Genomic DNA, 14,089 nt, shown 5'->3' with positions numbered 1-14,089 from the left:
TTATTAAAGACAAATATACAATAGACAATGAAACAACGAAACAAATAATAAATAAATGACGAATGTCGATGTTGCTTTAAAATGCTGATAGTGATCTGATATGCAGCAAGGTCCAGAACGAGTGATTGAGTCAACTTCGAAAATAATCAACAGTGTAACTAATCTACTTGATAATTTAATTAGACAGAACAATGACAAGGTAGCCAGCACCAGACATCAGACGATGCACATAGTGACGTAGGTTCCAACAATTTTTGCTTTTCAATTTTCATACAAAAATCCAATACGACGAATTTCTTTGGTTCTACACTAAAACACTAGCGTTCATTCAACAAAACAAAAAATAGCTGGAAGTTTTTTTAGCAGTTGGAACCTAAAATAAGCTAGAAATAACTATTCCCGATCATAACTGGAATAATTTACATATACCGCCAAGCGGTAAGTGGGTTACATGTTAACACTAATTTTTAACTACAAAAAAATGATTTTCCTTTCCAATATACAACCAAAATCAATATCAAATCAACAACGACTGTAATTTAATATAATTACAATACTTTCAAAATGTAAAACAACCGCAATAATCTAAACCTAACTTAACAACAAATCGACAATTTGAGAGAATAGCACATGGTATAAGAGGTTACAGCGGAGTCCTATCGACTACGCGTGTCGGTTGAGATGTTACCGTGCAATTACAAAAATCCCCTTCGTTTATCCTAAAGTAGGGTTCACAGACTAAAATATAGCGATAGGGCAGGCGGATCGTGTAACCCAGATACCAGTGCGTGCGATGCAGTCGGGTGCGGTCGGGTTTTGCGCCGCCGCCGCGCATGCGCCGGGTGTCGGGTCGGGTGGCAGGTCGGGTGCGGGTTCACATGGCGAGGGCCGCCGAGCGCTTGTCGCGGTTCTTGCCGCGCGCCACCGTCCGCGCCTTGTCCGCGGCGTTGTTGGCGAGATGCTGGAATGGACGGGACATTTATTTGAATGATTGCAGTTAGAATATTATAACATATTTTATATTAATATAAAAAGTAATAAGTACTTAAAACGTAATGTAGTAATCCTCGTTTATAGATAATAAGATTCAAGTATTCATTAAAAGAGGCTGTTAAACAAGTACCTATCATAATATCGACCCTAAGTAAAAGTCAGTAGCAATAATAACTATTAATATGGAAACTTTCATGTAAAGCGCCAGGGGCGCGCCGGCTGACGTCGATCGGTCTGTCAAATGTGGTCGGGGCAACCGGGTCTCAGTATAAGTTGGAAGCTCACCCGATGCAGTTTGTTGAGCTTCTGCTTGGGCAGCGGCGTGGCGACGGTGTCGGGCAGGCCGAGCGCGTGGCGCAGCTGGGGCGAGTGCGGCGCCAGCGCCTGCAGCCCGGCGCCCAGCGTGCCCGCCAGCGCGCCGTACGCCAAGCGCGCCCACCAAGTGCCGCACGACACCTTCTCCTTGCCCACGCGCACCGACAGCGACGGGACCGTGTCCTCCTAAAATATCAAATAAATACGTTAATGCGGGTCTGTATCAATAATAATTACTTGACCTGCTATAAAATAATTCTGCAATTTTGAATTTAGAACCTATTATCGTCGCCCGCCTCCGTCTCCGCGCTGCACTCGTGCCGTACTCACCTCGAAGTACTTGAGTATGTCGCGGAAGGTGGCGCGTTGCAGCTTGCGCTCCTTCTTGGCGCGGAACTTGTGCGAGTCGCGCGCCAGCTCGTCGAGGCGCGGCAGCAGGCTGTCCACGTACTCCGCCGCGTCGTCGCCAGCGTCCGTCTCCGCGATGCACTCGTACGCGATGGCGAGCGCCCCGCCTGCGGCCATGCGCACCTGGAACGTGACACGGTCAATTAATATTTTTTCAACGAACAAACTACAACTAAGAACCATTTGCACCGACCACACTTGGTGGACTGATCGACGTCGCTGAGGTCAACTATGAAACTTCTCACACAACAAAATTTTGCGAACGCTTTAACGATGATAGACACGCACGACTTCGCCATCTACATGACTCAGCGACATACAGTCGAACGTTTTAATTTATAACCCATTTTGTATTGTCACAGTGACAATAGTATGAAGTCTCTAGCGGCTTTCATATTGATTGTCACTATGACAAGGTACGAAATGGGTCATACATAAATTATAAATTAATACTTTCGACCGTACTAAGTAAATACATTATCGTTTCCCTCTATCTGTGTGTCTTTAAAACACAAGCACCCTCGTGGGGTTTGTATTTAATTCCAAACGAGTCACCTCTAGACTAGCAGCGGTGAGCAGGTCGGCGAGCCTCGGCAGGCCGGGCGGCGCGGTCCGCAGCAGCGCGGCGGTGTGCTCGGCGGGCGGCAGCGACAGCAGCAGCGCCCAGCCGTCCAGCGCCGCCGCGTGCAGCGCGCCCTGCTCCACGGCCAGCCCCGACACTTTCACCGAACCGTCGCCCTAAGAACATACTACTGTTAGGGCTCATTTAGACGAAGAGAGAACTCGTATGCGAGTTTCATTACATTGCGGTTTTCGATCGATCGAATGAATTGGACGTAACCAACAGTCCGCAATGTATAAAATCGCATGCGAGTTTGCGCGCCGTCTAAATCACCCCTTATGCAAACGCCACGATAAATAATAGTATAGCCGCGAATCGACGGTGATAGACGACCGCTATTCATCTGTTTTTCACAAATGTGTAATAGTTTCGAACGTTTTTCATAGCTGTGGCATATTAACCTACTCGTATAGGTTGTCAGTGATGACTGAAATCAGTGTACCTACGTTTTTCATAATTATATATAGTTAACTTGCATGACATACAATGTATATCTGGTCTCCCGCGATACAGGCCTAGCCTAGTGCTTACCCCCCTGGAATCTGTGTATAAGTACTACCATCTGTATTCTTTGTGCAATAAAAAATATTTTTATCTTTTATATAAATACACAAATGCAGTCAGGTCAGACAAATTTTAAGATCAATAAAACCAAAATTATGAATGATTTTTGTCATTGTCAAAGTTAATAATAAATTCTCTATATCTAAATTTATAAGGAAAGGCTTAATGAGGTTAGAATAAAATCATGGTCGTTGTAGTACCTTCAGATAGCTGCCACTGAAGATGGTTTCATACATCCGCATGACCTCCAGGATTTCAGAGAGGTCTTCTTCAAGCAAGTAGCATACCACGGATAAAGACAGGCAACACTGAAATATAGAAATATAATATTACTAACACTATAACCTTCTCGATTATAATACCTAGTAATATGTACGAGAGTTGGTTAAAAAGGTAATTTACAATTAGGTACAGATGCCTCCGGATCTAGAGGATACGCCTGTTGAACCCAGTGTCAAATTGTACTGGTAACCATGGCAACTCCAGGTTTAACCGTTTAACCCCGGGTTAGTAGAATGGAGCAAGTGGGTCTTAACCCTAACTGTCAAAATTTTGTTCTAACTGACAGGCCGATACGGTCCGGCGGACTGTTAATCAGTGGGCCCCTTTAGAGTGGTAGTATCGTCCATGTAACCAACCTCTGTGCGTGTTTCGATGGAGGCGGTCTTGTCGACGGCGCAGGCGGCCAGCGCGGGCCGTACTTCCTTCATGAACTCCTCTGTGCCGTCTTCACCGATCTGTTAATGTTTACATTCACTAGTTATGTATTTGTCATACCATTACTTCATTGTTCATATACTTGTAGCAAATAAATAAAGAAAAGTTTGATTTGTATTCCTGCATGCAGGTTGAATACGCATGGACAACTAATTAAGTACATTAACCTTATTATACTCGTATCCTGTAATGTTCCATTCCTACATTGAATTAAACACTGACCATTGACGTATATCTCAGAACGGACCTTACGGGCACTAAAAATAGTACTAGTTCAGCGGTGACACATACGAATTCGAGCCAATCGTGCAGTCTAACGCAACTAGTTGCGACCAATCGCGCGCGTGATGCGAACTCATCAACCAATCGCGTTGTCACACCGCTGTACTGGCCCCATTTATGCCCCATTCTTATTGCCCATAAGGCCAGACCTGAGATTGATAGTTTGATTACTCTTGCGAGGTTGGATGGATGAATAGGACTTGCAGCATATCCAGAAGTTCAGCTGGTGGTCCGCCACTAGCGATTCCAAGCAGTTTGCCACTAACCTGTAGCGCTAACAGAGGCGCAAGAGATGCAGCTGCCTTCCTCTCCCCATCCCTGCCTCGCCGAATGGCCTTGGTGAGATGATCCGCCAGTGTTGCTCTATGATTGGCCAGCAAAGGCGCCAGATATCTCCGTTGGAGGGCCGCCCGTAGTGACACAAACGCGGCGGCGCGCGCAGCGTTAGCACGGGCGCCTAGCCCGTCGATGGTTTCCATCACTTTCTCTTCGAACTTCTCTTGGATTTCTGCGTCTATAAAAATTAATAAAATATATTAAATTTAATCGATTAGTCCATCCCAGACACATACATAAAAATTCAGCATCATAGCTAAGCTTACTTGTCTTTCAGTAATCGATCTTTACATTAGAACAAGTCCAGTCCATCTACAATCCATAATGATAGGGTCGCACTGAGTGATTCTATAAATGCAAGGTCACTAGCGTAGCAAATATTCTTTGCTAAAGTTACATTTTGACCTCGATTATTATTTTATTACATTTTAACATGAATAATGAGTATAAATAAGTAGAGTTGTCATAACAGTTTTCGTATCTGATGGCATTCGGACGATAAATAACAAAAGCGTCAAAGAACACAAGCAAAAACATTGTTTGTAAAAAGCTTCCAATGATTAATTCGATTATTTGTAAACGGAGGTGAACGAATCTTCTTTTTAGTATTTAAGGTCATCTAAAAATATATTCGCTAAACTTTGGCAATGTCTGTAAAGGCGCATGATTTTAGGGTAAAACACTGATTGACTGGAACTGAGTTTTAGTAGAATTGTTTGCCTTAAAATAGCAGGGTGTGACAATAATTGGGGAGATACAGACAACACGTAGGTTGGCCCCATCACGGTAAGCTGTCGTGACTCATACGCTTTAAACTTGTATTAACACTTGGCGCGGGTTCATGCAGTGTTCCGACCGATTAAGTGCAGTTAAATGACTGACCTTTCGTAAGCATTTAATTAATCCAAATTATTTAAGGTACTGTCAAGGTAAACTGTTACTAGTGCGGTTTTATATATCATCGTTTGGCAAGTTTCTTTGCTTAATCTTTTGGACATTGTACCATACTATACATTACTTGACAAATAAAAGTCGTGAGTAATGCTCATTTCTTTTAATTGAGATAAAGTGAAGTTGAAATTAAGGTTATATTAAAATAAGACATTTCTTACTGTTTGCACCTGTACAGATAAGTTACATTCATGTTACACTATAATACTCGATGGTACTCAGGGCTCTACCATTGTTGTGTAACTGCATTACTGAGATAACTTGTCTCAGACATTTGACATAAATGTAGCATTTAGTAAATGGATATTAGACATGAAGAGGTATCTATCTATCAATGCCACCTAACGCATAGAGAAGCAAAAACCGGGCAAGTGCGAGTTGGACTCGCGCACGAAGGGTTCCGTACCATAATGCAAAAAAAAAACAAAAAAAACGGTCACCCATCCAGGTACTGACCACTCCCGACGTTGCTTAACTTTTGTCAAAAATCACGTTCGTCATGGGAGCCCCATTTAAATCTTTATTTTATTCTGTTTTTAGTATTTGTTGTTATAGCGGCAACAGAAATACATCATCTGTGAAAATTTCAACTGTCTAGCTATCACGGTTCGTGAGATACAGCCTGGTGACAGACGGACGGACGAACGGACGGACGGACAGCGAAGTCTTAGTAATAAGGTCCCGTTTTACCCTTTGGGTACGGAACCCTAAATACTGAGACAAATTGTCACAGACAAGAGGAGTACTTTTGACATAAATGTAGCATTTACTCGTAGTAAATGGATATTATAAATGACGAGATATCTATCAATGCTACCTACCACATAAAGAAGCAAAAACATTGTAGGTTGAAACAAAACATTTCGTTAGGAGTACTATAAATAGTAAATAAGACAGTTTAGTAAATACCCACTATAAGATTTATACCTACCTATTTCTCTTATCGTAAGATATTTCAAACTTGCGGAACGGTTTCGTAATTAATCTCAGTAAATTGCAATTATTATTGAATAACACAAACCTACGATTAAATACCTATTAAGTAACTAACTAGCCATTAGAGCTAATCTTTTACCTATCACCTTATAGGTAATGATAATGCGTTTCTATCAGTTAATTGATCGTTAGAGAGACATGTCAAAGGGCATAGTGATCTTTATTAAAAAAACGAGCAGTGTTTTTCTCAAATCCTATAATTTAAAAATGCGATAAAAATACTTAGGGTTTAATAACTCGATTCAGTGTCTCAATAGTTATATACAATAGTTATTTGTTTTACAAGGGGGCAAAGTTGTTGTTTAAGCGGTAAAACAACTCGTGTTAATATTGATACCCGAGCAGGCGAAAGGTTCCATAATTGAACCACGAGCGTAGCGAGTGGTTCGAGAAATGGAATCTTGAGCGTTGCGAGGGTTTCAAAGCACGAGGGTTAAACAAAATTTGCCCCCGAGTGAAACACAAAATTTTTCACCACACCAACCCGAAGCAAATATTAAATGTAAAATATCAAACAAAATCAAAACAAATCAAATCCAAATGAATGTTATTAAATATTTATTATCCAAAATCATCATTTAAAAGTCAATTCTACCAGCAAACATAAGAAAACAGCTCAAAATTTGCATTTGATTACTTTGCCTCACATGTGAATAAAATGCTACTTTGCTATCAGTTTTTGAAGTGCAAAGTAAGCCTTTCCGAGCTGGTGTGGTGAAAAGATATTTTAATAGTTTACACTTGCAGTTTATACCATTATGGCTCAAATATTCGAGATTAAACGTTACTTCAGTAGAATTAGAATCTTCCTGATGTAACAATAAGGTCGATATTTAAACTAAATATAAACTGCACGAGGATATACGTGTTATTGTTATATCATCATGCACTTATTTGGTGTCGGTATGTATAATCAGTTTGGCGTCTCGGAATATTCGTCAAGGTCGTTACAACCTTAACCTTACGAAATAGCTTATCATTAAAATAACCTTGTGATGACGTTTATCTATCTTTATTATCTTCTTGATACGGCCAATATTAACTATCATTTTGGGCAGATTATATTAAAATATCTACAGCTCTCAAACTATTCTTCTATCTTCAATACAATACCGTGGGTACCATATGTTTGGTTTATATAGTCTGTGACGCATGTTGAGTCATCATTTAGCGTCCAAAAAGTGCCACGTCATGATTGTCAATGACGAGCTGAATGGGTCTACATCTGTTACCATATACCAGGATACTTCGCGACTGTTCGCCTGATATGAATTTTGCTCAGTAAGGGTGTCTTGCGTCCAGGATAGGTAGGCCAAGCAATAAGAAGGTATAGAGGGAAATGCTAGGAACACAAGTTTTGACTCCGTAACTTTGTTTGGACTAGTTAGGAGGTGAACATATCAAAAGTCCCCGGCCGTAGCCCCGGTGCTGGGGGGTAGAGGGGGGAAAGAAGGTCTCATTTTCCGGTTTTTCACTTATATCTAGGAAACTTTGCGTCTTAGCGACATGACTACTAAGACAGACCAAAAGCTGATAAAATTTGTTACAAGTTTTAGTCAGACAAGTTTTTCGATATGTGGAATAGTTTTTGAAATATCCGCTCTTGAAAGTTTATTTAGGGCTTCCAATTTTATCTTGATACCTACATTAGTGAAGCTGTTAGGCCGTGTTTGGTATCATTTTCATATAAATCGGGGATGCTGAATTCATTTTTGGTATCACATTGACACCATTCCTAAGAAAAAACATATAAAAATTAAACAAATACCTTTTTTTTTTCAATTCCTCTTCACGCTTAAACCGCTCAACCGATTTAATTGAAATTTGGTATACAGATATTTCGAGTCCCAATACAGGACATAAGATACTTTTTATCTCAATAATCATCCTTTAAAGTTGTGAAATGGAGTATGGGGGGAATTCAACTTCGTCGACGAAACTGAATTCCTGAGGTTAATACTGCTTAAGGTAAGGTTTGAAGTCATGTTTGGTATCATTTTCATCTAAACACAGATGTATACCATCCTAAATTTCATCTATAGTTCGTTTTTTTTAGCATTAGAAAGAAGTCCACAGAAGCAAGCGTGCAGTTTTTATCAGGCTCTTTAATTGTTAATAATTATTGAATTATCTAATGTAGCATGGTCAATACATATAATTTACTTCAAATTATTACCGCTAAAAGTGCCGGATTTGGAACCACAAGCTTACTTCTGCGAAGTTCTTTCTAATGCTAAAAAAAAAACGGACTATAAACCGGTTCAGCCGTTATTGACAAGATGCTTTTGGTTATAAAAACTATCCTATGTCCTGTGTCGAGACTGAAACTATTTCTATACCAAATTTCAACGAAATTGGTTCAGCGGTTTAAGCGTGAAGAGGGATTTAAAAAAATATATTTTTTAAAATTTTGGTTTTACTTCGGAATACTGTCAATGTGATACCATAAATGAATTCAGCACCCCCGATTTATACGAAAATGATACCAAACATGGCCTAACAGCTTCACTAATGTAGATATCAAGATAAAATTAAAATCCCAAAATAAACTTTCAAGAGCGGATATTTCAAAAACTATTCAAGATATCGAAAAACTTGACTGGATAAAAACTTGTAATTAATTTTATTAGCTTTCGGTTTGTGTTAGTAGTCATGTCGCTAAAACGCAGTTTCCAAGATATAAGTGAAAAACCGAAAAATGAGACCTTCTTTCCCCCCTCTACCCCCCAGCACCGGGGCTAGAGCCGGGGACTTTTGATATGTTCACCTCCTAACTAGTCCAAACAAAGTTACGGAGTCAAAAATTGTGTTCCTAGCATTTCCCTCTACATTGTTTTTTGAGCATTCATTTCCTGACCTAAGGGCGAAGTGGAAGCGAAAGAGAGGGAAAGCTGACCGCATCACCATGAGGGATATATAGCTCGGAAGAGAGAGAGAGAGGGGTGTCTAGCCAAACGTGGATCAGTTGCGTAGTGTATGTATACCGGGTTATGTGGCAAGATTTAATGGAACCTCAGGACTCAATATCTCACTTCGCTAAATAATTATACATTTAATAAATACCGACGTTTATAATTAAGCGCATTTTGGCTCACCACAAATACCACAACAATAGGCATATGTATCTACTTGACGATTTTCTACGCGGAAATAGCACACTATACTAGTTAGTGCCTAGTGCGAGTGTTTTTGTAGTCACGCCACAAAGTTCACTTCCTCAATTGTTGTTTTTTATCAGATTCGATCTGTCAAACTATTTAAATGCTTATGTATATCTACATTATCTACGAACGGATGAGTTCCAGTTATTGTGAAGGCCGGATTCCACCAGCATATTCAGTACAAAAATGCTTGTGCCGCACAGTGCCGCACACTGGTGGGATCCCGCCTTGATAATGGGTAAACGCACACTGTTTTTTTCAACATGGGGCACCTTCGTTTTTAAAATTTCTTTTGTGGTGGAATTCTAGATCTTATGCTTTAATCTTCGTTGGAAATATACAGTGACGTTGTACGCAGCATCAGCCGGTGACAAATCACAGACCAACTTGGCAGCTCCTAAGGCGGTTGCGGTGCGTGATAAACATGTAAAATATCTAGCATTGACTAGAAAGAAAATGTCGTCACGTCACGTTTATAAGGCGAGGTAAAAATAACACTTTTCATTTAACCACCTGGACAAATGTGGCGATGTTCAATTTTCCATATGGAAATATGGTTTGCATAATTCTATGACTTTCTTCTTCAATTTAAGAGGTATCTTCTTGCCGGTGGAGTATTTTCCATTTGTCTACTATGACTTTAGCAGTCGAATAATTCTCTAGTGCCATTTAATACTCATTCAATATCAATATGGCTTAGACTCGTCTATGCAGGCCTAGTCTAGTTAGTAATTTTCTAGTGATCCAAAAGCCCTAAAAAAAGAGCTAACAGGACTCGAGCCTGTTAGCTCTTTTTTTAGGGCTCGCCTCATCTCTTGACGCCTAAAAAGCTATAAGCCTATTTTACTAATGAAATAAAAAAGGCTTTTAGCCTTTCAGGCGTCAAGAGATGAGGCGAGCCCTAAAAAAAAGCTAACAGGGCTTGAGTCTTTTGGATCACTATAATTTTCCCTAAGGTAAGTAAATGTAAGGTAACATAACAAATTCTGCTGTATAAACAGGAAGATAACATCACATTTCATAGCTATTACCAACAACATTCCTACCATATACCATGGTGTAAGTAATCTGAGTGGTGGTCACAAAGCTGACCAATTCAATTTTATCCAGACTGTTATTGTAAACAATGGATACAAGGATTTCACTTAGGTCTGGCCTTGCTTACAGTTCAGTTTTTGACAAATGCTGCTACTAAAAGTAAGGTAAGGTCAATGTGGCTAATTCCGTCATAGTTTTCCGTCATAAATCACATCATCCTTGGATAGTTACCTGCTTCATCGTGAATGCTCCTCAGGTCGGACTGCCCCGAGGTCTCAGACATGTTGTCGATAGTCATGTCGATGCCGGCATCCTCGTCTGAGGAGTAGCCCTGCTCTGTCCTCTTGTGCTCTGCAAAAGAAAATATAAAACAATGTAACAATTTTTGGTAGTAGTTATAAGTTCAGGTAACTAAAACTAGTTTTAGTATTTTAGGTACTAAACTGACTGTTGGATTACCCCAATTTGGACAACTCATTTGTCATAATTTTAGTATGATGATAATTAGGAACATACACACACATTTTTAATAACAAAACTTCCGTGAGATACAGACATATTAAGCGCGTTTGGACTTAAAATACGTGAGTGACCCGTTCTTAATATATTTAATGTACACACAACTTAGGATTATTAAGCAGAGAATTCATCGAGCTACTAGGACAAATGCCGTTATTGGTCAGGCAAGGCCACATTAGGTACATTATCTGCATATCGTTGCAGGAATGTAATGAAATTTCTGCAGTAGTAACAAATAACAATGTAATTCAGCTAAGAAATGCCAGAAAAGGCAAATAATCAATAAACCTTGCACACAGCTTTACTGCAGTGAAGGCTGTTCCATTATAGGGTTATATATTAATGATAAACATGCTGTGATGCTAATTGCAGCTTGCATGAATACCATGTTGTGTTAAATCAGCATCAAATAGTCAAGGCAAAGATATACCTGCAGGCAAACTGTAAATACAGTTTTGCAGGGACCTGTTCAATTATATGTTCTGTACTGTGTGTTAATAATAATAAATAATAAAATAATAATATGTAAAAGGTATACGATAAATGCCGGCCATGTATGTCGCACTACAGATAACCGGTGGACCAAACATGTCACAGAATGGTTACCAATAGACACCGAGAAAACAGAAAAAACCAAATACAAGATGGAGAGACGAGCTACGAAATTTCGATAGATACTGGTGGAGAACAGCACAGAATAGGAAGGAATGGGAAAAACTGGGGGAGGCCTTTTCCGCACACGCGGCATGCAAATGAATAAAATAAATTGAAAATAAATAAATAAATATTATAGGACATTCTTACACAGATTGACTAAGTCCCACAATAAGCTCAAGAAGGCTTGTGTTGTGGGTACTCAGACAACGATATATATAATATACAAATACTTAAATACATAGAAAACACCCACGACTCAGGAACAAATATCTGTATCATCATACAAATAAATGCCCTTACTGGGATTCGAACCCAGGACCATCGGTTTCGCAGGCAGGGTCACTACCCACTAGGCCAGACCGGTTGTCAAAAACAATAAAAGTTAAAAAATAATTTATTAAATAATTGTAAAAACAATGAAAGTGTAAAAAGAACAACAAAAACGCATAAAATAAAGGCTATTACTATTACTATATGATAAATAAAGTCTAAGAAAAAAACGTGCCCCGGAAATCAAGAAAAAGTCATTCTCAAATAGATGGCGCCATATACCTTTGGTCTATTCTCGGCTAGATGGCGTTGACGACACCGTTTGATATTTAACAATTTTTACACATATCAGTGAAAGAACATGGGTCAGTATGGAACAATAAAAATTAAAAATCATTTATCCGTATACATATTTTGATTAATTTATACATTTTTAATTTTATTTTAAGTTTTAATTGTGTGTCGATAGATGGCAGTAAATGTACCGTGACTACAAAATTTACTATGGCAATAGCCATCTATACTATCTATTCTCTTTGGTCAAGGTTAATGTGTCCAAATATGTTAGAATACATTCTTATATATATAGGGCAAAAAAGCATGTTTGGAGACTATAAATATGATAAAACCAGAATTTTAAGAGTGACCCAAGAGAGTGTAAACGTGCGGCAATGAGTGACAACAAAAATTTGATTCACCTACACAGTGAAAATTCTAAATTCCTAATCTCTGTTGTATATATTAAAAATACATAAGTAATATTACAAGTATCACCAATGTAAGGAGTGTTTTTTAATAACAAGCACAGATAATATGCATAAGCTACAATACCCACATCCAGGGAAAACCCCAGTCCATTGACTGGGCATTCCCCTTGAACAATGTTGTGCAATATTATATGTATGTACTTCCTTAACCCTCAAGCCAGTGTTGTGAAGCAAATTCTTACAAATATCTAATCATAAATTCATGTTAGAGGGGCTATAGAGGTCATCAAAGTTGACTATTGACTAATCATTGACCCAACTAGGTGCATTTACCCTCAAAGTAAAGTATGTGAAATGTGACGCCATATCATTTCAAAATTGTACTAGAACCAGTACAAATGCTGTACTAAGGATGCGTACTCCATCCAATCTTTTAAAAGCTATACCTAAATAATCCTGTACAACATTGTACAGTTATGTCATATTCTGGAACATTTTCAAGAATTTTACATCACAGCAGATACATAAGATGCCAGTCATACTTGCTTATAGTGTTCCATTACAGGTATTAGTACTAACAATAAAGATTCACTTTCTAAGCTAGAACAATAGTTGTCACTATTCCAGTTATTTAATACTCCTATAGCGTAAAGTTGCTATTTCATTATATTAAGTGCATACTTTTTAAATTGCATTTATAATTTTCTTGTATCATGTGGGTTACTTACTGATGTAATCAGTTTAGCTTAAATAATGTAAACAGCTACTGCCAGACTGTTGCATTACAATTATGAAACTTATCATCTCAAATTACATAATTGATGTTTTTAGAAAACAAGGTCATAGATTCTGGTTAAATAAAGTTAAACAAACCGAGATTTGTTTCTCTTGTTTGAATGAGAAGCGTGTTTTGTATTTATATTATTGTTTAGATCACAATGAACGTGCGAATAAAAACATTGAGATTGGCATGTTATGAAATCGTGAAAGTAATTCTTGCGCCAACCACTCGACGCAGGTACTTGGCTTGCGAAATTAGTGGCTTTTGCTAGTGCCAAGCTTTTGTGTCTGCGTAACATATGCTACCTGACTAAAAGGTAATGCCTCAAGTATAACGACCGAAGTCAAATACGTGGACGCGGTGCGGAAAGTCCGCGACCACAAGGTCACCGCGTGATTGCATTCCCGTGCAGGAAATTACCTGCTCCACATGTTATTTTAACAATAAGCTTCCTAAGATTTGAGAACCAACGGGATAGACTCACCGTATTTTCCTTTTTTCTTTCCTTTCGGCATGGTGTAAGTTTTACTTTACACAAAGCTGTTGTCTGACTTAAAATGAAACTAAATTATATTCACTAAATATTTTTCTAACTTTCCCACTTAATCAAGACGGAGAAAAGTTCAATATATCAGTTCTTATATAATGATTTGGGCACCGAATGCAACATAAAACTAAAATTTCAGAAAAACTTTTTAACATGTTTAACCGTGTAACATGCACACTCAACTCCACTGCTTTGCGCAATGCGCTGTCTGGTTGGCCAGCTGTC

At 38.8% G+C, this 14,089-nt stretch overlaps 1 protein-coding gene across 1 annotated transcript; it reads right to left on the bottom strand.

Annotated features, from left to right (window-relative positions):
- Positions 1-844: 844 nt before the first annotated feature.
- LOC134665839 (interferon-related developmental regulator 2) lies at positions 845-13,972 on the bottom strand. Its single transcript, XM_063522862.1, has 9 exons — positions 13,802-13,972; positions 10,615-10,734; positions 4,168-4,415; positions 3,541-3,639; positions 3,103-3,210; positions 2,272-2,454; positions 1,639-1,839; positions 1,279-1,494; positions 845-961 (listed from the first exon to the last, which is right to left on the bottom strand). Exons 1-9 carry the CDS (start codon positions 13,830-13,832, stop codon positions 875-877), a joined length of 1,293 nt encoding a protein of 430 aa, XP_063378932.1. The 5' UTR covers positions 13,833-13,972; the 3' UTR covers positions 845-874.
- Positions 13,973-14,089: the final 117 nt, after the last annotated feature.

This window comes from Cydia fagiglandana, chromosome 7, assembly GCF_963556715.1.
Source record: "Cydia fagiglandana chromosome 7, ilCydFagi1.1, whole genome shotgun sequence".
Taxonomy (NCBI): Eukaryota; Metazoa; Arthropoda; class Insecta; order Lepidoptera; family Tortricidae; genus Cydia; species Cydia fagiglandana.
The sequence above is the reverse complement of the archived record's forward strand: the minus strand, read 5'-3'. Positions and strand labels throughout refer to the sequence as shown.